This window comes from Porites lutea, chromosome 13 (assembly GCF_958299795.1).
Source record: "Porites lutea chromosome 13, jaPorLute2.1, whole genome shotgun sequence".
Classification (NCBI taxonomy): Eukaryota; Metazoa; Cnidaria; class Anthozoa; order Scleractinia; family Poritidae; genus Porites; species Porites lutea.
In genome coordinates, this window is record NC_133213.1 from 16105568 (window position 1) to 16130726 (window position 25159).

A 25159-nucleotide genomic window follows, 5' to 3' on the forward strand; every position below is an offset into this window, starting at 1 on the left:
AGAGATCTAGAGCGAGAGATAAAAAGCAAAGGAGACATTTTTTTGTTGGAAGAACAACATGAAAATTTTGTAGCGGCAGTGACAATGTTATTGGCCACCAATGCAAGGAGAAAATGAGTGGAGTGAAAAAAAAGTGAACGAGAACACGTACGAAATTTCCTCCATAAAAAAGTTTCCGGAAGTTTCACGTTGTAGTCGTGCAAAACAACGGCAAAGAAATGTACAAAGAAAGTGTGCTGTACGTGTAAAGTTGCTTTTTTGCTAATTAGACCTATTGTTGTTTTTTTCACCGTTCTCCGGCGTTGCCTTCGCCGCTTGGCATTACACGATTTTATATTTTGTTTGAACAAACTATAAATATTATCGAGAGCTTCGCTTTTAGCCCTGGCTAAATCTATATATTAACAAGCAACCAAAACAACCATTATAACACCTCGTTCAAGATCTGCCTTTTTTTCTTGTCACACTGCACAGTAAATTTAGATTTGAAAAAAAAAAAAACAGTTTTTGGTACCACACTTGTAGACCACCTAGAGCCAACTCAACACCCTGAAAACTATTCCATTATACAAAACGGCCACAGAGCACTCGATAAGTAGGGATGAACACTCTACTAAGTACGTCTCACATTTTCCCCTACACTTCTTTCGGGCTCGACAAAATACAAAACAAAACTTCCTCCGTGCCCTAGCCGCTTTCTGCTTGCTTTACAACAGAACAGAGCACTGTCAAGCTTCTTTATTTGTCAAATATAGCTGACTGCAATAACCAATATTTATCAAGATGGTAAGCATTTGGCAGCGCTTTTTTGGCATATTAACTATTTTACAAAAAATAACAAAGCTAAATAGATTTATAGTGAATCTACACAATGAATACTCCGTCCTGATTGTTCCTTGAAAAGATTGTATTTTTCTGTCAGTTATCATCTATTCAACGTTAACATACATCAAATTTTGATATATCGCATATAAGTGAAACTGCATAGCTACAGTAAGAAAGATTAATGTTCAGCTAGCGCAAGAAAGAACAGGGCGCCCGAAGGACACATGCGAGGGGAGAGGGAGGTGTCTCTCTCTCTCGCGCGCGCCTCGTTCTTTCCTGCACCCATTTCTTCCAAGCGCCTGCTACGTAGGCTAGAAATTCGGTGGGTTTGCGCTGTTGTTCGAGTCTACCAATAGCAAAGCTCCAGTTCAATTTTAGTTCCTGTTCTCTCCTGACTGTCCTTGTATTTTGGTCTGCCTCAAGGGCAGAGCGTTTGGCATTGCGCAACATAACAACGCATAACTGGTGAGGAGAAGGTATTCAATGGATAAAGAAAACTTGCTCTGCCACAGACTTTTCCAGACTTGTCCAGAGTGTTTCAGGACCCCAACCTCATTTTCACCAGTCTCTTTTTCGGTGAGGTTTCTTTTTTGATTTCAGGATTGGTCTTCCCGTCTTTTACTCTTCTTTTCGTCTCTTGTCACGCAAAATGTTTTTCAGACAACAGTGAACACTAACGATGAAACGTTCTGAAGTGAAGCGTAATATTTTAAACGGAGCGTGCAGCGATGATTGTTTCGTTATACACTTCATGACAAAGCAACTCTCTACTATCGTGAGCCATATAGCTGCATGTTGCGCCATACAAAGAACCTTGCCCGTCGCGAACCTTATTAAACAAAGGTCCCTTCTTTTTCATACTTAAAAACAACGTCCGCCTCTTTGTATTCGTCAACAAAGGCAAAGTCTTCGGCAAATAGATTCTCCTCAGATGCGCTATATAGAGAAGTCGGCCTTTCTTTCTCCCTGTAACGTAAAATAAACAGTATATAATGATTAGCGGTGAATTATGTTTACAAAGAAAACACCTCAAATTATATTGGTTAACGTGTTGCAGCCATTTCCTTGATATCAGGGGCACCCAATGAGAATATAGCTCAAAACCACTTAAACATAGCATCATTAAAGGTATTTTAGTATTTACAAGGTAGATATGGGCATAGTTTTATCCCCTAAAAATTTTTCATCTGTTCGAATTTCCTAGCTGAAAGTCACCCTCTGTAGTGACCTGAATATTATAGGGATCAAAACTTACCTTTTCGAAAATTTCAGCCTGAAAAAGGCTCCTGAAAATTCTAGGTGACCTTCTTAGGGTAAAAATCCGTTAAAAATGGGCACTTATACCATTTTTTAGATGTTCGAAAATCCTGGGAGAGGCAGGCAAGCGAGAAATTTTACAACAAATGATCCGAAAATCCTAGATCTCAAATCGTCCTCCGAACAGATATTTTTCGAAAATTGACTTTGGCTGCCCCTGTTGATTTGAATGGTTTCCACAACAACAATTCTTTTCTCCTGAGCGCTCACTTTTGTACACCATTGGTAAAAACGCGGGACCAAGAGGCTGCGGAGAGAAAAAAGAATGCATGCAAAGAACGATGATGGGACGAAGAAAAACTTTCTCGTTTACTGCCAACAGGAACTACAGCAGAGGAGGAAGGACCAAGCTAAACCGATTCAGCTTGGATAGTATTCCGACCTAGTACCAAAGAAGCGCCAATTAAATTGTGGATATATGGAACGTGCGTCCAAAAGAGGAAGTCATTTGCAGAGAAAGAATGAAGATGAATCAAACTGATACTCTAAGACTGAAGGTATTTCATTATTAGTGGGACGTGTTTTTATTTGTTGTGGCTCCTGGTATGCCTGTGCAAGAAGTGCTTCGTTATAATACTTACCGTGGATTATTGCTTTTGATGAAAGGTGTGTTTCCTTCTTCATCCTCTTCATTTTGTTCGTCATTCTCTTCTGTTTTCACTTTTCTTTCCTGATTTTGGTATTTCACAGAACCATATTTGTTTTCGCGTAATTCAACTGCAGGAAAAATCAGAGTCAAGTCATTAACATCACTCAGATAAATAGCCTGCGTAGCTGGCGGGATTAGCGGGCTAATGATGTGGTTTTTCGGTGTCGGAGCCGCGTGAAAATTGAAAGCAAGTCAACCCGCCGCTTTGCCGCTCCCGAAAATCCCGCGTGGCGGCTCCCCCGGGCGCAACAATCCCGACAGCTATGTAGGCTATCAGATAACGAACATGCCTGTCTACTGAACGCTTTCATTCTCAACGACGACGAAAAGCAATAAAAACTCTTCAAACGCAATTGTACCATGAGAAAGATGTGATAATCATCATGATGACTCGAATGCAAGAAAAAAGAAAACTCTACTTGCGTCTCGACAGGATTTGAGCCAACGACATCCCTGACACATACAGGTGTACGCTCCATTCACAACGCGCAAGAGAATCTCAAGTATTGCCTCGCTCTTCATGAACTTCTCCTTATCTCAGTGGAGAAAGGACCCGTTTGGTGTCTGGGAGGTCATAGCTACAATCATGGTTAAAAATCGTGGGGCACTTTTCATTTCTGGGGCGTTTTCCAATTTACATAAGCCCAGCCTCTTCCCTCAACCAACAAACAACGTTGGACTCGTGTATCCAGAATTTTTCTTTTTATGAGTTTCAACTTTATATAGGGTGGGGGAGGGAAAACTGAGAGAAAATTTCGAAAACGATGCACTGTTTCATGAGGGAACCCAGAAATTACTGAAAATTATGAATACTTCGGTACCGTCCCGAGGACTTTGTCCATGATTGTAGGTTTGTTTCCTATCGGACACTCAAGACCTTGCCAATGATGGTAATCACAACTTTTTTTGCATGCACTACCAAACATGAAATTGCCATCTTGCTTTAACAGGTATTTATCATAAAGTAGTATCATATCATAGGACTAGAGAACAAGTTTTTCCTACAAAAAAAGTAAGAACCACCTTGTATAGAACACTTAATTAACCCAAGGGAAGCATTGCTTAGTAGCTTTCATTTGAATGGTCACACCATTTTAGGATTTCAACCACAAATGCGAAAGTTAAAACCACCTTGTACAATGAACATAGTAAACAGAACCACAAGAGATTACTGCCGTCAGTAGCTAAAATTGGAATGGTCAAATCGTAGTTTTGAATTTCATCTACCCACTTATAAAAAACATAAGCTTAAGTTTTCCTCCCCAATGCCCTCTCCACGTCTTTTCTAGTGTTTTGAAGAAGCCCAGCAGATTGGTCCATTCTGACCGCATTATCCAAATCCTGCCACCTAGGTGGTTTGAAACTCTAACTGTATCAAGCCCTTATAGTAATAGAGAGGTGAGGCAAGATGCTGCGTGACCAACGGCCTTTTTTCTTGCGTTACATATAGTACATACCATTATATTTGTGTCCTCTTCCAAAACGATACTTTCTAATGAGAATAAGAACAACCACGAAAAGGACAAAATATCCAACAAGTGCAAGCACTATAACAAACCATGTCTTGGAGTAGACTGGGGATTCTTCTTCTTGCTTCAGCCCAACCACATCTAATCAATAAAACAGTAACATGTAAAGCTATGTTAGACTACGAGTAGTCCCTCATTTTTCCTCAGGGATAGTAGAGAGAGCGAAACGCAAGCGCGCGTGAAAATCACCCCACCGCGTCTCGCCTTTCTCGCGTGGGGTGATTTTCACGCGCGCTCGATTTTCGCTCGCTCTACTATCCCTGAGGACAAATGAGGGACTACTCGTAGTTTAGGCAATGTTCGCACTATAACGAACAGCGTTTCGTGTCTATCCGGAGTAGAATAAACCGTAACGCACAGCACTAAGAGTAGCCTGCTAGCTCTCCGTTTATAGGCAAAGCGAGCGCGTATCCTTTTGCGTGCTGCTTTCGCGTGACTTTTCGCGACTCTCCCAAATGGAGAGCTTGCTCGCAGGCTAAACTCAGAGCAAGGCGTTTACACACGTCGAAAATCGTGCCAGAGCGCTTGGCCGAGAGGGTTTGGATCTCTACATCCCAATCCTCACTCCTAAATATTTACTTCCGCCTCAGTAAATTCCAGTCCTCTTTCCTTCTTATTCACTTCCGCTACGGTCCGAATACGTGTTCACACCAAAGTGTAGCACAGGACCTTTCCGATATGTGACGCTCCACTTTCGAGATCGGCCCAGCACAGCCTCGCACCGTCACAGATATCGCGGCGAAATCACCCAATAACATGAGTAGATCTTCTTTCCCGCGCATTTGCGCGTTAACTTGCACCAAGTACGGGTTTACGTGCAATAAGGTCGCACGAATGCGTTCCTTCCTTGCGCACGGCACGAGCAGGTACCTTCTCCGATTTTTCTTTGTTTGTTTTGTTTTGTTATTTATTTATTTATTCCGGCATTCTTGCTTGGAACATCTATAAGCCGTTAGAACGCAGCACCGAATCTCCAACACGTTTAACAAAAAGGAGAAATCTGTTCTGTGAATAGAGCCTAAGTCGTTTCAGCAGTTTATTGTAGTTATACCTGTTGGGTTCTTAGCGGCCTTGGTCCCACAAATTCCCTCAGCTGTCGGTATACTTGGGCGACTAGAGCCAAATTTGTTGAAAGCTATCATTCGGAATCGAGGCACAGTCCTCTTAGTTAGATTCAAGACAATTTCTGTGACTTCAGGGTCCGTGACGTTATGTATGAAGAGAAAGTCCACAGGAATACCAGAAGACTCCTTCTCAATCAAGTAGTAATCGATAGGGGCGCCGTTCGAGGCTCCAGGGATCCACGAGAGCTTCAGGGTCAATTCATTGCAGTCCAGATCACTTACCTGGAGATTACTTGGAGGGGAAGGAGATCCTGAAAGTAAATAAACACGACGAATAAATTTGTTGTTACTTTATGGAGGTGGTGATCCAGTCGTAGCGGCATTTTGAGTCAACCTCGTTCCCAGGGCTCTCTCCTAAACCCTGGGATTGAGGCTGATTTTGAGGTTGCACTTGGGAGGACTGGGTCGGTGTCGTGTTGAATTGCACTATGGGACTGTTTGGGGAATGAATTTCGACCTTGCTTTCTGTGCAACTTAGAAATAGCCAATAAAAGAAGCCATAGTGTCCCCAAACATTCCCATAGTGCAATTCGACAAAACGCACCACCTCAAACCGGCCAAGTCGCCATTTTAGAAACGAGAAGGAAACTGGGTTGAGTTAAGTTTCACAAAGACTTTTGGGATTGTTACGGGGAAGAGGGAAAAAAATTCGGCGCGTCTAAAGTAACGATCCCAGAAGTCTTTGCGCGAGCTAACTCGGCCCAAGGGCCTGGGGCCCGTTTCTCGAAAGTCCCGGTAACTTTTCGGGCCTGAAATCAAATATTCAAATCGAAATATACAGAATAAGAGCGCGGGTCCTGGCTAGCAGACTACTCCACTTTGTTTCACTAACTGATAGTTCTATCCTGCTAGATGCAAAACTATTGAAACCTCGATCTTTAATGTAAACGGCGACAGCTTACCGGGCCCGTTAATTATCGGGACTTTCGAGAAACGGGACCCAGTTTCTCTAAAGTCCCGGTAACGTTTCTTGCCCGGAAAGCTGCTTTATGTTTGCTACGTTTGCATTCACGATCAAAATTTCAATAATTTCGAAAATGATACAACAAAACTACCAGTTAACAAAGCAAAATTGACTGGTTTGTGAGCTAGGAACTGTGCTACTATTCAACAGGTTTTGATTTTAAAATTTGACTTTGGGCCCGAAAAATTTCCGAGTCTTTCGAGAAACGGGCGCCAGATTCGTGGCGAATACATCTCCTGCTTTAAAATAAAGCAAATCACGGAAAAAGAATTAAGCACACGGCACCTACCGTCTACCCCTATGGAAATTGCAGCTTCCTCTCCCTTTCCTACACTGTTAACAGGAGCACAGGAGTATGAACCGGGCTTTTTGATGACGAAACGAAAAACACCAGTTTCGCTAAAGCCAAGTGTTTCTTGTTCTTTGTAAAACCAGTACTTTTGAACATCAGGGCGAGCGTGGCTGGTACAATTGAAGGTTATCTCACTAGCAAACGGAACGGCACTGATGTTTGGACCGCTGAACGACAACTGTGTGTCCTCAGGCTTATCTGAAATTTAAAACCAGTCATTTCAGTTTTAAAAACTCAGACCTCAGTGTTCTAACTCGTATTTTTTTCTCCAGGATCCTAAAGAAAGAATGTACGTTTTTGCCCCGTTTCTGCCAACTGATCCAAAACAAGGTAGTCTGGTCGGGTATGTATTAATAATACTTTCTATTTCTATACGAAAATTAGTTGGTCGTAATCACATATCACTTCTACCGTTTTTAGAAGGACCTACGATATTCAGTGAAAGGATGTCCTTACTTTCAATCCGTAGATCTCAAATTGACGTACGCTAAAATAACGTCATCCTTTGACGTCAAAACTCGAGTTACCCATCTGACCCCTCCCCCCCCCAAAAAACGCACCACTATTAAGGGAACCTTACATATAACTTTTACCAAAAGTTGTTTTACCACTTAACACCCGCAAATTCTCGGGCTCCGATACCGCAGTTATCTTTGAGGAATTTGAGGGATCATGTTCATCCTTGGACGAACTGAAAAAAGACGGTCGTAGTAATTCAAGTCATTGAATTCTAAAACATTCATTGGCGACCACTTACAGTGCACATCAAGAAAGGCACTGTCCTCAATAGGAGCAGCGAGCTCGTTCTTCGCCAAACACCAGTATTTTCCAGAATTATTCCTGGAGGCCGTAAATGTTAGGTTACTAGTATTTCCGATCGTTTCGCCATCTTTGATCCATGTTATTTCAGGGGCGGGGTTTCCAATGGCATCGCAATTGAATGACACAGTCCCTTGCTCTTCTACTATCTGGTCCTTTGGTTTTACAGTGAAACTTGGTTCATCTGCGAACAAAGAAATTTGTAGACATTTCTTTTGTAAATTTAAGAGCAAGCTATAGAAAATAATTACGTAGACTAGTAAATTAAAAGCCCATTCTACCGGGAGGGCGGGGGAGGGATACGCATACCCCTATAATGTCCTATACAGGGAGGCTGGTACAAGAAAGGATTTCTCTCTTTGAAGTATATGAGAGGTTTGGGAAATCTGACACTGCGGTCTGTGAAAGGACCTGTTTCTAGTGGTTTATTCATATTTAAAAGACGGTGCAACAGTTAAAAGAGATACAGCGTTCTAAACTAATATGTAAAGGGGATACCATTTTTCAATAAAAGGTATACCAAAGGGGCACCTTTCCTTTCTAAAAGAATCTATAAAAAGGTAAGGAGTAGCACCTCGGGACGGAGCCCCCCTGCATAACCTTTTGTTGAGTACTTCCCCCGGTGCTCTTCATTGTTAAGCGAACAAAATTGGGCGAAACAGACAGAGAGGGGAAACTAAGAAAACTTGTCTCTCTACTTTCCTCCTCTCTTAAAGTCTCCTTCTCGCCTAATCATTTATCCTTCCTTCAGAACGCATTATTGCTCACCCAAACGAGCAGTTCTAGTTTTCACTACTGTCTACTTGAAGGCCAAATTGTAGTTTTGGATCATTCACCTGGAGCTTTTCCTTAGAATTTGATTCTGACTGAACCAAAGATTGTTACGTTTTCTTTGAACTGAAAGCGATATGATGAGTTTTACATTTCTCAGCTCCTTGGTTCAACACCTGTACGACCTAAGATGCCGGCCCTAAGGGAGTGGCCCGCCGTCCCGGAGACCTGAGCCCCACCTTGAATTTAGGTGAAGCCGAAGCGCATAGGTCCAAAAAATATTTTTGAGGCCAGGCACCTTCTTATCTAAGGGGCTGCTCTGGATAAACCACTCCCCCCTGCCCCCACCCCCCTCTTGCTAATAATAGGGAGCTTAAGCAACGAAGACTGCGACGGCAACGAGAATGGCAAAAAATCAATAGGTTTAGATTGGCAAAACAACAACTTTGCGCGCGATCACGCTTTTTGCACGAGTACGACGTGAAACTGCCTAATTTCCCGTTATATGGAGGACGGGAACACACGACAACGATTTTCTTTTTTCTTTTTGTGAACTTAAAGTGACGTTTTCGCTGCCGTTACCGTTGCTTAAGCTCCCTAATACTGCTAATTACGGCTGTGCACAGCCTCCTCCTCAGGCGCTTCGTTTTTCGCAAGGTAGAGGAGAACGACTAGTGATGAACCGCAAGGGACCATGGGAAGGGTACAGACGCTCCCGCCTTCCTTTGCGCGCACATTTTCATCGAGAGAGAGACGTCTGGGTACGAGGCAGCGCTGTGCATATTCTAGGATATATTCATGATAGTTTAAACACGGTCATGAATATAATCAAGGTACACGATCTGTTTCCTTACATTGGACGTTAAGATAAGCACCATCCCTAATAGTGAATCCCAGGCCATTGTCCGCCTCGCACCAGTATTTTCCAGAGTCAGCCCTGTCCACTCTAAACCTCAGTGTTTCTCCAATACTCCGTTCACTCTTGCCTTTAAACCATGTTATTTTTGGAATTGGTTTCCCTGTGGCTGTACATTGAAACGTTGCATATCCTTTTTCTTTGACGGTTTGATTTGTTGGCACTCTATCAAAGCTTGGTCGAACTATGAACAAAAAGACACTGCTTAGAAACTTCTATGGTTCTTGATGATAATGGTGATGGTGGTGGCGGTGGTGTTGTGTTAATAACAATGATGATAATGATAATGATGTCGATATGGTAATGATGTTGGTAAAGGTTATGGCAATGATGGTGGCGACGAAGATGACGATGATGACGGTAATGATGATGACGATGATGACACTAATGATGGTGATTTTGATGATGACAATTATGACGATAAGATGACAATGATGATGATGTTGATGACAATGATGATAATGATCATGATGATGACGTTGTTGATGACGATGATGACGATAATAGCGACCTTACGAAACTGCGACGGCGACGGCGAGGAGAACGTCAACAAAGCAATAGGTTTAATGAGCAAAACAACAACTCTGCACGTGCATCACGCTTTTTTGTACATTTCTTTGCTGTCCCTGCTAAATTACGACCTGAGATGACCAAAGTTTTCTTGAGAACGGGAGCGGCAAGGCGATAAATTCTACCATCTCTGTTTGAACTCGGGCGAGGTCCCTTCTCTTCATCTCCAACGAAAATTCCCTTCTTTTAAGTAACAAGGCGAATTGGGATAATCGTGAAAAAGTTTAAAAGGATGCGAAGTCTATTTTTCTGTGACGTTTTCATGGACGTCGCCGTTGTCAGATCGTAAGGTCCCTAATGATCACGACGGCCACGAAAGATGGTGATGACGACTGGTAGATAGTCAAGATGGTGGTAATGCTATTATCAAGAATGATGATGATGATGTAAAGATAGTAATGAAAGCAAAATAACATACAAAAATCTTACCAAGAACAACAGTAACTGCTGTTGCAGAATCTGAGCCCAAGAAATTCTTAGCACTGCACGTGTAGTTCACAGCATCCATGTCTTTATCGACTTTCTTGATTATCAGTGTGCCATCCTGTTCTAACTCGTACCTGCTGCTATCTCCGTACGAGATGAGTACACCACTTCTAAACCATTGAAATGTCGGTCGAGGCGCGGCACTCGGATTGCAAGGAAGTCTTCCTTTGCTCTCGTGAAGCAGTTGAAAAGGACCAAACTGCACGTCGCTGAACGATGGCTTCCAAGCTACAAAGAATAAAATTTTATTCAAACTCCTTTAACCTTGATTGCCTTAAAACAATTTTTACCAAAGTACTCCTGAAGCAGGATTTATAAAAGTGGTCACACAATCGGATTTTGTCTCTTCCGTCTAAAAATAGTTATAGTTAAAGAACATACATTCCACATAATTGACCTCTAAAATTAACAAGGGTTTAGATGAATTCACTTGAGTTTGTTTAGTAAGGGAGTTACCCAGAATTCTAGCGCGTGTATTTCAGCGGTGATTACACCTGAGGGCCACGAAATCCTTACACATGGGCAACATAGGGAGCTGAAAAGCAAGGGTGGCGCAGAGGAGAGAGCACCCGCTTCCCACCAACGTGGCCAGGGTTCAAATCCCGGCGTCGATGCCATATGTGGGTTGAGTTTGTTGTTGGTTGTCTCCTTTGCCCCGAGAGGTTGTTCTTTGTGTACTCCGGATTTCCCCGCTTCTCAAAAACCATCATTTCCAAATTCCAATTCGACCAGGAATGGTAGAAGAAGAACCACTTTGTGAATGAACTTCCTCTTAATCGTTAATTAATTAATTAATTAATCAATTAATTATCCCTTACTTCCTATGACACGTCCCTAGCAACGGAGAGCGATGAGAGGCGGACAAGTTGCTCGTGTAAATAGACCCTAAGACAATGTACAGAAACTTACCCAACACACGAACCCAAGTGGCAGAAGCTATCATTCCATATTTATTTTCCGCAGCGCACTGGTAAACGCCTTCGCTATCCAAAGAGACTCCTCTAAACTCCAGTCTATCTTTATGAATTATTAAGCTGTCGCTGTAGAAATAGAAGCAATGAAAAGTATTTGTTAGAAATATACGTTTTGTTTGAATTGTTTTCCCACAAGAGGTGTTTTTTGTAAATCTTGTCTATTTTGTCCGTCTTAAACTTACTTGGAAGAAATCAGCTGCCGTCCATCTTTGTACCACGTGATAGACGCATCAGGAACTGCTGTCACGTGACACGCCAGGCTTCCATTCCTTTCAATGACGATGTCTAATTCCTTTAGTGGTGGTGCAATAGTCCACCTTGGTGCAACTAAGAAAATAATAAGCACATGATGGAACTTTTACGTTTGTCTCTACCTCCGTGAATGGCTCCTCGCTGATATCTGGCTTGTTTTTCTCGTTTTGTCTCGCACTCCCTTTAACTTTGATTATAACCGTGCCCAGATGGAAGAAATTATTTTACTTTAGGTTCTTACAATGCACTTTTTTAAAGTCACATGACCAGCTACGTCCATTATAGTGCAAAATTTTATATTTCAGAATTACAACACTTAAACATTCCTTGTGATAATTTAAAGTTTTCTTCTCGCCTCAGTCTCTGAAATGAAACCGTCATAGTTTACAGTAAACTTTTAATTTCCAAAAACTCCGATTAGTTCCATAAACATTGTGCTTATAATGATAAAAACCAAACAAATTAGACTAAAATGAACCTTCCCAAAATGTTAAAAAAGAAATATCAATAAATGGGTGTGGTAAGTCACGTGACTAAGAAAGTCCACCATTCAAAATACAACTGATATTCGTTTATGAAAAGGGTCACGCCTACAAAGTTTTAAATGAAAAAGTATAATCCTACCACCACCGCCACACTACAAAACTCTCGAGACTTACAGAGACCCACCTGGACCCACCCGAGAAAGCCTACGTGTAGCCGCACCCTTCCCACTGCAAGACAAAAGAAAACTTTTTTTCTTTTTTTCGAGGGAAGGGTGCGATTGCAGAGCGGAGGAAGCGAGGCTTTTACATACCTTCTACCACAAGATTTACTGTGTGAATTAAAGGCTGACCATTGCTCATGGAATTTTCAGCTTCACAGGAATATTGGCCTTCATGCTCAGTCTTGTTTACTCCATCAATTTTCAAACTTCTGCCAAAGAAGGAAGCAGGAATCTCAAAAGAATTCTGTCCATCAATAATTTGCTGCCCATTTTTCTTCCAAGTAATGCTTGGTTCAGGCCTGCAATATTTAAAGAAGATGTTCGGTCACTATACCATCATGATCATCATCATCATCATCATTCATTTGCCTTGTTTCCATATGTAGTGTAAGTCTACCTACATTTGTTTTGGCGAGGAGACCTCAAGAAACCCCACTTACTACCAAATGTCTAGCACTCCGAAGAGCTACAAAGAATTGACAATCATAATGCATCTTTGTGTCTTTCAGATCAGTCCGGTTATTAATCATCAAACACTTTAGCTATTTTTAATAACACTTTATTACACCGAGTTTTGACAGTTTTGTGCAAGCTCAGAATTGGTATAATGTTAAGTTACAAAACGGCCCAACACCTATGTGGTTCCAGGAACACCACTTTCCCGAACGGAGCGCCCTCACAAAATTGTATCTCTGAAACAAAGACCATCAGGTACCATACAAGCCATCTGGTAAAATATGAACCTAGCTTTTACAAAATACATTTCTTTCCTTTTTGCAAAGCGTGTTCGGAACAACAAACCTTCCTTTGGCCAGACAATACAAAGTTTTGCCTCTTCCCTCAATAGCAATTTCTTGACTTTCAGGGGTAACGAGCCAGGAGGGTGCATTTAGATTTCCGGGATCTAAAAAATACAAAAACAAAACTGTATGAAGAGAAGTAGTTGTGATCGCTTTGCTATGAAAACAAAAAAAAAAGAGATACTAAGAAATGGTTTATCTTCTCTTGGGACGGGCCATGATTCTAGTGTTCCTGGTAACTTGCAGTTGAGGCTTGGCCCTCAAGAGCCTTAACTTTTTTTTTTTCTTTTCATTTTTGAGAATAAGGAAATGGTTTATCAGTCTGTCAGCGCCACTATTCATGGGTTAGACTTGATAATCAGTGAACCGGCAATGGCTGGTTAAGGGCCCATCGCAAGCCACGGTTATTATCGACAAGTAATGTATATAAACATTTGCCAAGCATTTATTATTCCGTTTCTCTTTTTCATTCATTCATTCATTCATTCATTCATTAATTCATTCATCCGTCCGTCCATCCATCCATCCCTCCCTCCCTCCCTCCCTCCCTTCCTCCCTCCCTCCCTCCCTTCCTTCCTTCCTTTGTTCAATCGTTCGTTCGTTCATTCACTTACTCAGCTTTTTCGTTACCTGTTTGTTGCGTATTACTCTTCTCAAGTTTCAAACTTCCAGAAAGATAGTAAATTCCTGCTCCACTGATCTTGCACTTAATGCCATTATTCTCTTCGATCTCATCGATGTCCTTCTGTGTCACGTACATGATATACAGACCACCAACCAGAGATATAGCACGGCGTTTGTTCCTTGAAAATTGGATTGTTTGACTTCCTTCCCAAGTAAAGGTAACACCGAAGCTTGCTTTGTGCTCCGGACATTGAAAGCTGAACGACTGTCCAAGATTGACCCTCTGTACTACATCTCTGGGGTTAATAAATTCGCCAACAACTAGGATAAAGCAAATTTTTTTCTAGTAGCCTTCCACGCACACTTTTCTTTGGGGTTCGTCATGCGTTCCCGAGGAGGATTGAGTGACGAGCCAAAAGAACCCCTGCGTTTGAGGCTATAGGCTGTGTTTTCACTAGGGCGATTAACTAGCTGAACATTCTTTCTAAGATTTGTTTACAAACCGACTTTTATTAGTTAAACGTGACAACTGTTTTCACTGTGAAATTTAACCGGCAATCTAAGCCACTAACTCTCAGAGGATTCAAATGGCAAAAGCGCGCCATAATAAAAAATTAAAGGGGACGAAGTGCTTGAATGTAATGACTTCTCTTGTGATTATTTTCGCTGTATTTTTGCGAAGGAGAAGGAGTTTTTTTCAGCAAATGAGGCTTATGTCCTTACAAATTAGGAAGATGCGACGAAATCTTTTAATTCTGTCAATCCAACAACGAAACAACATTCAGTGCCATAACTGGGATAAACGCAAGACTATGTGGGTTTATCCAAGACCACAATTCTGGTTTAAGGACCTGGCCGAAGAAATAGAGAATCCAATGGGGTCGGTGGGATTGTAAATCGAAAGAAATGACCGTTAGAATTGTCTGCCATGTTGAATTTCTCAAGTTCAACCAAGAGGCAATAGTCTGGAAAATAATATTACCAGATTATTTGGCAGGCGTCTGTCACTACGCGCGGCCCGATTGGTTGTTGCGTTTATCAGGACAAGTTATACCATCTCGTGAGGTAGTATAACGCTGCGTCAATTTCCGCTAGTAAAGGCGAGAAAATCCCTTGTTTTTGCTTGTGAAAACAGCTCGCATTTTTAACTAGCTAAAACCAAGACGAGGTGTTTTCACAGTATTTCCGGACTTTTCCGGCTTTATGTAGTTAAAATTGTTCTAGTGAAAACACAGCCATAGGCACTTTCCATTTACTGAGAAATTCCGGAAATTCGGTTGGGATGTTAATGGGACACACGTTTTCGGACGTTCCACCGGAAAGTTCCCGGGAATAAGTGGAATTTTGAAAAGGTAGTCCTGTTTTCCCGTTGAAAATTTCTCGATGAAAAAACATGTTCCATTTACGAGTTTTCACAAGGAATCACCATGTATAGCTATGCCACCATCTTGAGTTTTGGTGACGAGAGCATAAACCAATGGAACTTGAAACACGTTCTTCACTCGATGGACCTTTCCATGGAAGTTTCCGAACGTTTTTGGTAAATGGCCGGAAAACGCTCTATCATTACAGTCGCACTGCAAAGATTGTAGTGTCAGAGCTGCGCTGACAAACGGACGAGTTTCGCTCTCTCCATCCACTTGCATCTCCCTATTTAAGCTATAACGACATAAGTTCGTCTAAATGGGAGATAAAAACTTGAAGAACGAAAATCAAAACCTGTGAAACGGAAATTAAATCCCTCATGACCGAGCATGAGTATTTTATAAAGTGTCCTTTTCTTTGTTCTTTGTTCTCCTTGTAAAATTATTATTTCACCTAGTTTTTCTTATTTTTCTTTCTTGTCCACTTCACCTTCCGCCTCGATTAGCTTAAACTAACTACGGGTTGCGTGAAATATTTCCTTTTTCCTTTCAATCTACTTTTAATTCATTCTCTGTTTTCACAGGAGTCGATTTTCACTGTCACGCCATCAAAAATAAAATTAAAGAAAATGCAAAACGTTAAATACAGAAAGTCCAGAATCTGAAAATTAAACAAGATAAATATACAAAACGCCTCGCCAGGAATTAGGTCTGTGCGATATTTCATATGCGAGATATTCGGAAAAAAGCTTTACCCAAATTTATAAAGCTTTGTATGGTGACGCCATGTTGGTGTCCCTTTGAGGGGCACAAACATTGCTGCCGGAAACCAACAGAAACATCTGTTTTTTAGTTTTTCTACAAATGCGTGAATTCATCGCTCGAGGAACTCATAAAGACTAAAGTAATATTTTATTCTGAGACAAGTAAAGTTTAAAAATGGTAACGTTTTCAGCCTACATAAGCCGGCTTCCCAGGCCGCCAGCTAAATGCCGCGTCACGCAAACTGAGCTAATTGGGAACTCAAGCGTCCTCCATCGCAAAACGAAGAACCCTTCGAACCGAACATTTGCATAAATAAAGTTGTTAAGCTGCTGTAATACCTCATGAAAGTAAGAACTCAGAAGAATTGATAATTCCTTAGTACAAATTTTGGTGACGTCATGTGCAAACCGAGAATTTCTTGTAAACTGTTTCATGTGCAATGTTGTTATTGTTGTTAAGTTGTTGTTATTGTTGTATTGAGTAATAAATGGTACACCCCAGTGACAGGTAAGCTGATAAGAATTATCCACCACCTTGTACAGGTACACTTTAGGATCTCATGTATTCACAGACTCAAAGAGGTTAGAACAACCTTTAACAAAATAATAAACAGAGTGAAAGTAATGATCAGTAGCTTTTTGTCAATGTTAGTGGTGCCAGCGAATAGGTAAAAGCAGGGCGGAAAAACTCAAAAGTACGTCGCCGTGCCTTGTCAGTACCTCGACCCTGAGGATCTCCCCAGGCCCACACGGCCAATCCATTTTGGTAATCAGTAACCGAGACGGAAGTCCGTAAAACTTTGCTCGCATTACGTGACCCATCCGAAGCGTATTGACCGTGAACGGAAATTTTGAGGCTTAGCTAGTGATTAGTTAAATAGGTACCTACCGGTAACTGCAACCTGTAGCTTTCTGCTAAATACTTCAACGCCAGTTTCTTCATCCTTTACAAAGCACTGGTATGTTCCACTATGCTCTGCATTCAAATAACTTCCGGTCAGCGTTCCATCCGCACTGAGTTTATAGCGGGAGTTGTATGGTATTTTTGTCCCGTTGTGTTTCCAAGTCCAGGTAAGATTCAGTCCTGTAGCTTGGCATGGCAGAGAGAAGGCATTTGGTTTTTCGAACTTCACCTCATCTGGGTTGATCAGATCCTTCGGCGAAAACTTTGTTATTGCTGGTGGCGGTCTCACAGCTGAAAACAGAAATTGCTCCACCTTAAATCAAAAGAGAATGAGCTCATTCTCTATAACACTTGAGTGTCAACAGTTAACAGTTGGGAAACTTGTTATCTTGCTATCTAAGAAAGCCCTCTCTAACATCCCCCTGTAACAGATCCAGTGGAATCTATATCTTCACCAGGTTCTCGGAGAAAAAGTTACCGGGTTGGCTTTCCAATTCTTCGATCCAACTTTGGAACCATTAATAGGCGTGTTAATCATTGATTAGTTGAAACCGACTGACTGTATAACTACTTTGTTGGTAATTAACATATTTACGTGAAAAATCTTTGGAAAATTACTCTTAGAGATGTATATTTTTAACTTACCCGTGCTTTTACACACGAAACAGAGAATCCAGACCAAGATAAAAAATCTTTGAGATGCTTTCATCTTAACCATCTGATAGAGCAAACAGCTGCATTAGAAACATTGGTGTTATAACAATTGTAGTATGTGCTTTCCGCTTTAATAGCGAAACAGCTGATCATCTTAAACGAACCTATATACATTTATGTGTAATGGTTGATTTGACAATAATCTGACGTTTGATGGCTTCCTGCTCCAGACTATAGACAGAATACATCAATAATTCAGAGTGAAAAAGGAACAAAAATTAAGTTTAGTCCAATACGGTACGTTATTCCCCCAAAACAGTATAAGTAGTGTTTGTATGGATCTGAATAAATCTTGACAATGCAACAGGCACTTTTGACAGAGTGTCGGGCATAGAAAAGAAGAGGACACAGTTCAGTCAAAGACCTCCTCAGTTGACCTTGTAGAGTGATCTGTCACACGTACTCCTGAACATGGAGTTTAAGATTTCTTTCTAAATACTAATGTCCACTATTGGTAAGGCGACAGTTTGATTAAGACTGGAAGGAACAGAGGGCTAATTATCATTAATAATTTTTTTCTACTTAAAATGAAGAGACGGAGTACTAACTAATAAGCGTTTTGTATTTTTAAAATCTTTAGGTCAAGCATTCCGATCTAAAATATTACTTACTCACTAATGTCTTATAAGGGTGTCCCTCTTTAAAGAAGGGGCACGTTTACCATAACAGGAGAGATTTATAGTTCAGACTAAAGAACTGCAGCTAAAAAGCAAGAAGTCAGTTAACCAAAACTAATGGTAACTACCGCAACTAAAACAAAACAGAAAGAACTGGAACACTACAAGGACTAGAAGAGGCGTGTCAGCGTAGGCAGTAAGACTTCCGTTTCCCTTGCCTCAAGCGGAAAGGGAACTTCTAATGTACTTCCATTTATATGCTTCGTTTATATTTGTCGTGTTATCGTATACTATGCCTGAGTAATCTTTATTTACATACTTTTCTTTATGTTAGTTTGTTCCATTTATTGTACTGTAGTGTCTTTACTGTTTAGTCCATCTATAGAGCCTTGTATTTGTAAATATCTCCCCTCCCCCCGGGTGGGAAAGTAATGGAAGTAGTTATATATTTTATTTCTAAAAATTTGTTGTTGATATCATTCCATCACGAATCATGTTCCAGGTACTAGTACTTCACCAAAATACAATAACGCGCACCTTCTTTTTGTTTGTGTGACATTACATAGTGTGAGACTGAATAAACTCTGATTGGTAATGATTTATAGACTGATGCTGGAGCAGCTTATGCAACCATTTTTTCCAAACAGATTATGGAACCATCTGCTGGAAGGGTAGATACACTTGCATCGTTCGAAAGTTAATGGAAACAAAAAGGTGAAACTAAAACTTTCAACGTCGGTACGTACCGTAACAACTTTGTCAGCCATTTGTTCTGCAGACCTGGCACGTGACATAGTTTGCATACGCGCCAGACAGCCGTGTTCGCAGTGAGTATTACGCGTTTCAACGCTACGAACTTCAAAGTGATAAAGTCTTATCATAAAAGTGAAGTAACTGACTATTCAGGACTTGCTCATACTCTCCTAAGATCGCACCACATGGAGTATGAAAGGAAGTAATAAACATTGTATAGCCATGGCTTAATTACTAAACACACAACTTCGTAGGCGAAATACTTCCGAGCCTTTTCCTCAAACAGTTTCATTTGTATCAACAACCTACAGTCAGGCTTCTGGACAATTTTACCTTTTTCGGCGAAAGAGAAACGACTGCATGCTCTTTCCAGAGACGAGAGCGTCGTCCACGAACAGCACTCACCTGATAAACGCAGCAGAATTTGTTACTTTATCCCACAAAACAATGAAGCCTACGTTTGGTCAAAGACCCCCAACGGAAAGTGACAATAGTCTTTGCCAACATTATGACCTTTTATAATGTTAATTTATGCGAAAGTAAGAATGGAAGTCAGTAGGAAGTTGTAATAATTACTAAGCACCCACTGTTACGAAGACGTTTGTCAGAGTTAAGCGAAAGGAAATGGGAGTCGGTAGACGTTAATAACCTTATGACGCATTAAGAGGCGGGTGATCGTGACTATATCCAAAGTTTTAGTTAACTATTTATATTTTGCATCTTATATATTCTTCTGCATTTAGCTCTTGACAAGACATGAGGCGCGGGTATTCCCTGAATACTAGTTTGTTTTCATAGATCATACATCGAGAGAGCCCATTCAGATCGTAACGATACAGTAGGTTGTGCATAGTTCCGCGTAGAAATGGGTAACTTATATCCGTACAAAACTATAGGTTTCAAACGCCGGCTTCCGAATGTAAGGCCCTTAACTTTGTTAATGCCAGATGAAAAGAAAAAACACAGACGTAATGTATGCCCTTGTTGAATGTATGCCACTACCATAAGTTTGTACCGCAGACAGTTTTTCGATATTAAGTTCTTATCATTATCTATTACAATAAAAGTACTCAGACATTACTGACTTCAACTTGGATGTTCAGTGTACAATAGGTAGCATCATTAACTCTTAAGACTATTAGTAAATCAACTGTGAAATGTTAAGTGTGACCATTCAAACGTAGACTGCAAAACAGTGCGTATTTTTGCATATTCAAGTACGCGCGAGCAGTCAATCAAAAGGTCTGGAACGAGACTATGGGCGTGTGAGGCTATCGCGCTTCGCGCGCGTAAGACTCTTACGCCACCCTTAACCGGGTGGAAAGGTACTTACATGTGATTAAATTGATGAAGTCTAGTATTGGACATAATGTCTTAATGCAGTTTTTGAACTCTTTTTGAAAAGTTCAAACAGAAACAGGTGCAAAACAAATTAATTTTGAGTTCAGTTTCAGTTTTCGTAGCCACAGAATATTTTATCCCTGACGAAAAAGAGTGAATCTTAAAGGGGATAATATTGTCAGGCTATTTACTATCTTTTTGAAAAGCTAAAATGTGTGCCGTATCGATTGAATTCTAAAAGTAATGGTCCAGTTTTGTTATTTAAGACTACAAATTAATATTTAGGGCGTGTGGCATTAAAACTGTTTTCTGTCGTCTGTTTATACGGATGGCAAGGATGGACATAGATTAAAACTGCGAAAAAATTCGGCCAACCTTTTCACGTTTTGATGCCATGACTTCAAAAATCACTGAAAAGTCTTATTATTTGTGCTCTCTGATGGAATTTCAGTGATTTTGTTACCTCTGCGTCCTGCGTCCCTGACGCATAAAACTGATCCCCAAAGAAGCAAAATAATTCCCGGCATGCGTCCCGTAGGACGCAAAGATCGATCGATCGATCGATGTGAACATGTCTATTTGTAGAAATATCCCGTTCGTGTAATTTCTGTGGCAGTTATTATCATAGCTGTTGTTTAACGATGCATACTTTTTTAGAAGAACTATATTTTAATTTCAATATATTTTAATACAGGGTGTTGAAGTCTGTCTTCAGATTAACTGAATACCTAAAGGCCCGAACATTTTCAATTTCGGACTCATTTTTTTTAACGGGGACTCGTTGTTTTTGGACTGGGACTCACGATTTTTTACAAGATGAGTCCCAGGACTCACCATAACTATTTGTAACTAAATCACTGGAATTTGTCTGATATTTTGTTCCAGGAGCATTTTAAGTAGTGGTCATGAAACTGTATAATACGTTCAGCACATAACTGACCTAAAACAGCGCTATCCCCCCATTCTAAGCAAAAGCCATCTCTCATTAAAAACTGATAAACATAACATGCCAAAATAACCGTCCAGTTATTTCAGAAAAAAATTGTGAAGTCATTTATTTTTTATTGGACGGTTTAGTAAAATCGCGGGATGTTTTTACGAGTCACGTTCTATAGTACTACGGGCGAGTCAAAATACAAGAGAAGAGTAAAAATATCCCACAATACTACTCACTAAACTGTCCAATAAGAGATTTATTATTCAACTCGAGGGGTATAAAATCAACTCAGTAAATGTGCACTCCTCCTTATAACGAGAATACGTGCAAGTCGACGAACGGTCCAGTTTTCGCGAGCTCCATTGTGGGGAATTAATGTAGCGAGCCCTAAGATCTTTTCACGAAAGGCCTTAATTGATCATGACAATGAGCTTTGCTGGGTTCTTTCAATTTCGAACATGTTGTTAGACCCGAAGGGTTTTCACGATAGATTAAAACAATCTTCAGATATAAACTCGAAGTCAAACAACTCTTTTCATTTTCAAAGAGATGGAGCCGGATGAGTATTAAAAATAACTGCTATCGTCAGCAGTCACACAAAATCATTACCAGAACCCAAAAAAACAGTCGGACAAAGTGAAAAGAGTTGTGAGTATTCTTAAAATCCCCAAATATTTTCTGCTTGCCAGACCTTTAATTTTGACACAAAAACAAATCATTAACGGCTATTTTAGATGTAAAAGTTTCAATGTGCTGTATTAGTGATCGCGTGGGTGCGTAAAACAAAGAAACACAAATGGTGATTTGATGAGAATTCTCGGTAGCTAAGCTGAAAACACGTTTCTCATTTAAAAGCACAACTATGAAAAGTTTAACTGAATATAAGGGATTAAGTTACCTTTTTCTTCCTTTATTTCCACGGACAGCCCCACAGGGAAGCAATAGTCTAATCTGATTCCTTTGTTCAACATATTTATCCATGTGGGTTTTTGCACGTTTATTAGTAACTTTAATTTCATGTCTTCTTATCTGACAAAACAAACTTCAGGTTAAGTATCAAGAGCCACTAATGTCAATACAACATAGGACCCATTAACTAAAGAAACACGCAAAATACGATATTAAAGTATGGATGTTTTAGACGAACGTGGCCATTTCTGTCCTTTCTATGACTTTTATTTTGTCGTCATTTGATACCTTTCAATTAGTTATTAATATTTTTACTTAGTGTCTACCAAAACTCGAATCTGGATACGGCTCTGCAATTCGTTTACTCCAAGTAGTATCTGGCATAAAAATAATAAAAAGATATGTCCTCAATATCGTAACAAAAAAATAACTACGATGCAAAAGAGGTCTCTTTTAAATGGCACTCATATTTAACGAATTTAAGGACTAATATAGAAAGTTAGAAAAACGTAAATATTTGATTCCGGAAGTGAGAGTTTTTTAGTTCACTTTCCACTTGGAAATAATCAGTTTCATGCCGAGCAGCAGTCACTAAATTATCACTCCGTGGAATCAACTGAAAAAACCTTGAAATGGGGGTTTAGTTTCATTTAAAACTACTCTTACTACTATTCCTAAACTAATTTTAGGTGTCTTTTCCTTTCCGCAATGGCTAGGATAGAAAAGATCTCACTTTTCCCTTTGAAAGAGCAAGAATTATTTGATTCCTTATTTTAGAGTTCCAACTGTGCAAACCGGAACGACTGAGACTAACTCAGCTCAGTTCTGACCAGTAACTTACCCTGACGTAGCCCACCCCCCCCCCCCCCCCCCCCCCTCCCCACCTACGGTAAGCAAGGACAGATAGGTACAAAATGAACTGAAACAAACGTTTTCAGTCAGAATTTAGGGAATAATCGCTCAAACTGTCAAAAACAATCATGGTTTGCTTCCAAACAATGGTTGCTTCCCAGCTCCTTACGGGACAAATTAGCATCTATCTCTGACTTGGTAATGATGAATATACTAGTAAATACTGAGCCTTTTTTTTTTTCAAATTACCAGTTTCACCACGTTTGAACGCCGGTCCTGGTTCTTATCCTAACAGGTGAAAGTACTAATTCCTTGTTCACACGCAAAATTAAAGTCATTTTCCCGCATTTGATAATAATGATAATATTTGGAATGAAAACATACATTATTTTTATTGCGTATTTTCCATAAAATACTCAAATACCCATCGCTAGAGAAAACAATAATATGAACTGTAAGCTTATTATAACAAGCTATCTGAGCTTATCTGAAAGGTAATTACAACACCGGGAAAATCAAGAAGTAAAAGGAGAACTTCTGTTAACATTAGACTTTTAAAATGTCGTTAAGGCAATACAACTGCTTGTGCATGAGGCCTCACCTTCATAATGAGGCCGAGGACAACGCGGAAATGGTTCTGTATTTAAGTTGTAGTTGAAATTTTTTACTTCCCAGTAAACTGACAAGCTATTCTTTGATCATTAGGGAGTCTAATTTCAGTTTTTAATTCAATCACATATGAACTTATTTTTAAAAAGTTTAGAGTAAAAAAAGAACCTTTAAAATGTTTTTTGCATTGAATATTGTAATTATAACATGATGACAGCTGTAATTTAATGCTTGGACTTCATATCCGTTATTACAGACTAATAAAATATTTAAGATATGTAAAATTTTTGAACTAAAGAATAGGGGTTATCGCTGTTTACATTATGATAAGGTGCATCCGTTAAAGTTTACAGGAACTTGAAACGCCTGAGACAGATCAAACTTCAAAAGAAACTGGTTTGCGTGATGCATGGTACCTTGGAGACAAAGCTCAGCCGGCACTTTAATTTAAAATTGATCCGCAATGACAGGTTTTCCGAGTTTTTACTCCAGACGTTTCTGTGTTTTACAACCAACTGAAAGATCCAAAACACTGGCAAAACGTTCACGGGATTTATGACGTTCTCAATTATGGCCGCAACACGCGCCAGAATGTTAAGCAAAGGAAAAAGAAAAAAAAATACGATAATTAACCGATTAAATCGGTCTGTGAGACTTAGGAAACGACATACTGTCATTTAAACATCCCCATTTCTCAATGTAGTTTGTTACGAATCGCGTGACCATGAAAATTCCCACTTTCTTTTCCTGCAAACATTATTTTATTTTTATTGATTTTAATTCTGGTCTATTCTTGCGGTAGATCTGTGATAGAATGATTATCTATGATTTACCTTGGCTTAGAGTAAAATGTTGATCTAAGCTCTTTCACGCCAATTTTGGCGCGTTTTAGGGGCCGAGATTTGTTTCCTCTCAGTTTAAGAATCCAAATTATATCAGTCTTTGTTGTATTATCTTCAAAGCTAATGTTGTACAAAGCTAGACTTAGCTATCAAAAAAGCATATGGCGCTTTATTGATCTGAAAATATTTTGAATTCCATAAAAAAAAATAAAAATAAATAAAAACACTTAACCTTTTATTTGCCAATGGTACATAGATCGTAGCTCATGCGTAAGAAGGTTTGTCAAGGCTACTGTAAAACAAGTCCTATAGACCTTTGTGCGATATCTTGATAGCTATCACACTGACAATTGTATTTGATTTGCTGTGGTCGAGCAGTGCTTTGCAATACTTAATTAACCGGCCACCTTAAAATGATCCACAACCGATTATAAGGAATTGGCGGGCGCCCGTTACCACTAGCGCAACATAAACGGAAAACATAAAGACTTTACTGACCGTAACACTTTTACTTTTTAAAATAGTCAGTCCAAAGGAAGATGCTATATTTGCAAACTTTGTAGTCTGAGAGGCCGAGGGATTTAGAGTAGACTAAAGACACGCACCAAAGACAAAGTGGTCTCTAAGGTCACAGATTGATTGAGGAAGAAGTTGTACTTACCTTGTTATTTCAAGTGTCTGAGTTAGACAATATTTGGACATAAATGTAGGTGAGAGTTTACCTGTTGTGTTTTGCGGCATTGAAGATCTCCCATCCTGTTACAATGTAATCATAAAGCAAACCACATAAATCCTGTTCGCAGCCGTTCTAGCGATGTCAGAGTACTCTTATTTCGTGAAAATGTGATTACGTGCGAATGAGATGACCTGCTTTG

General features: G+C 40.0%; 1 protein-coding gene across 2 annotated transcripts; it reads right to left on the reverse strand.

Moving 5' to 3' along the window:
* Positions 1-723: 723 nt before the first annotated feature.
* Positions 724-25159, reverse strand: LOC140922832 (fibronectin type III domain-containing protein-like). Of its 2 annotated transcripts, none has more exons than XM_073372859.1 (16): positions 25007-25159; positions 17356-17428; positions 16696-17001; positions 13685-13999; positions 13056-13158; positions 12345-12553; positions 11479-11623; positions 11232-11362; positions 10266-10550; positions 9205-9450; positions 7518-7763; positions 6698-6958; positions 5372-5695; positions 4249-4401; positions 2724-2859; positions 724-1791 (listed from the first exon to the last, which is right to left on the reverse strand). In XM_073372859.1, exons 1-16 carry the CDS (start codon positions 25037-25039, stop codon positions 1659-1661), a joined length of 3099 nt encoding a protein of 1032 aa, XP_073228960.1. In that variant the 5' UTR covers positions 25040-25159; the 3' UTR covers positions 724-1658. The 2 variants fall into 2 exon arrangements, with proteins under 2 accessions (XP_073228960.1, XP_073228961.1); XM_073372860.1 differs by having other exon boundaries at positions 24946-25081.

Bases quoted from the DNA above. Each gene is read 5' to 3' on its own strand.
- LOC140922832 (XM_073372859.1), bottom strand. From the start codon at position 25,039: ATGGGAGATCTTCAATGCCGCAAAACACAACAG. The intron at 6,959-7,517 runs GTAAGTGGTCGC...TTTAAATTTCAG, and splicing joins TGCCTTTCTTGATGTGCACT to ATAAGCCTGAGGACACACAG. The intron at 4,402-5,371 runs GTATAACTACAA...TTTATTGATTAG, and splicing joins GGCCGCTAAGAACCCAACAG to ATGTGGTTGGGCTGAAGCAA.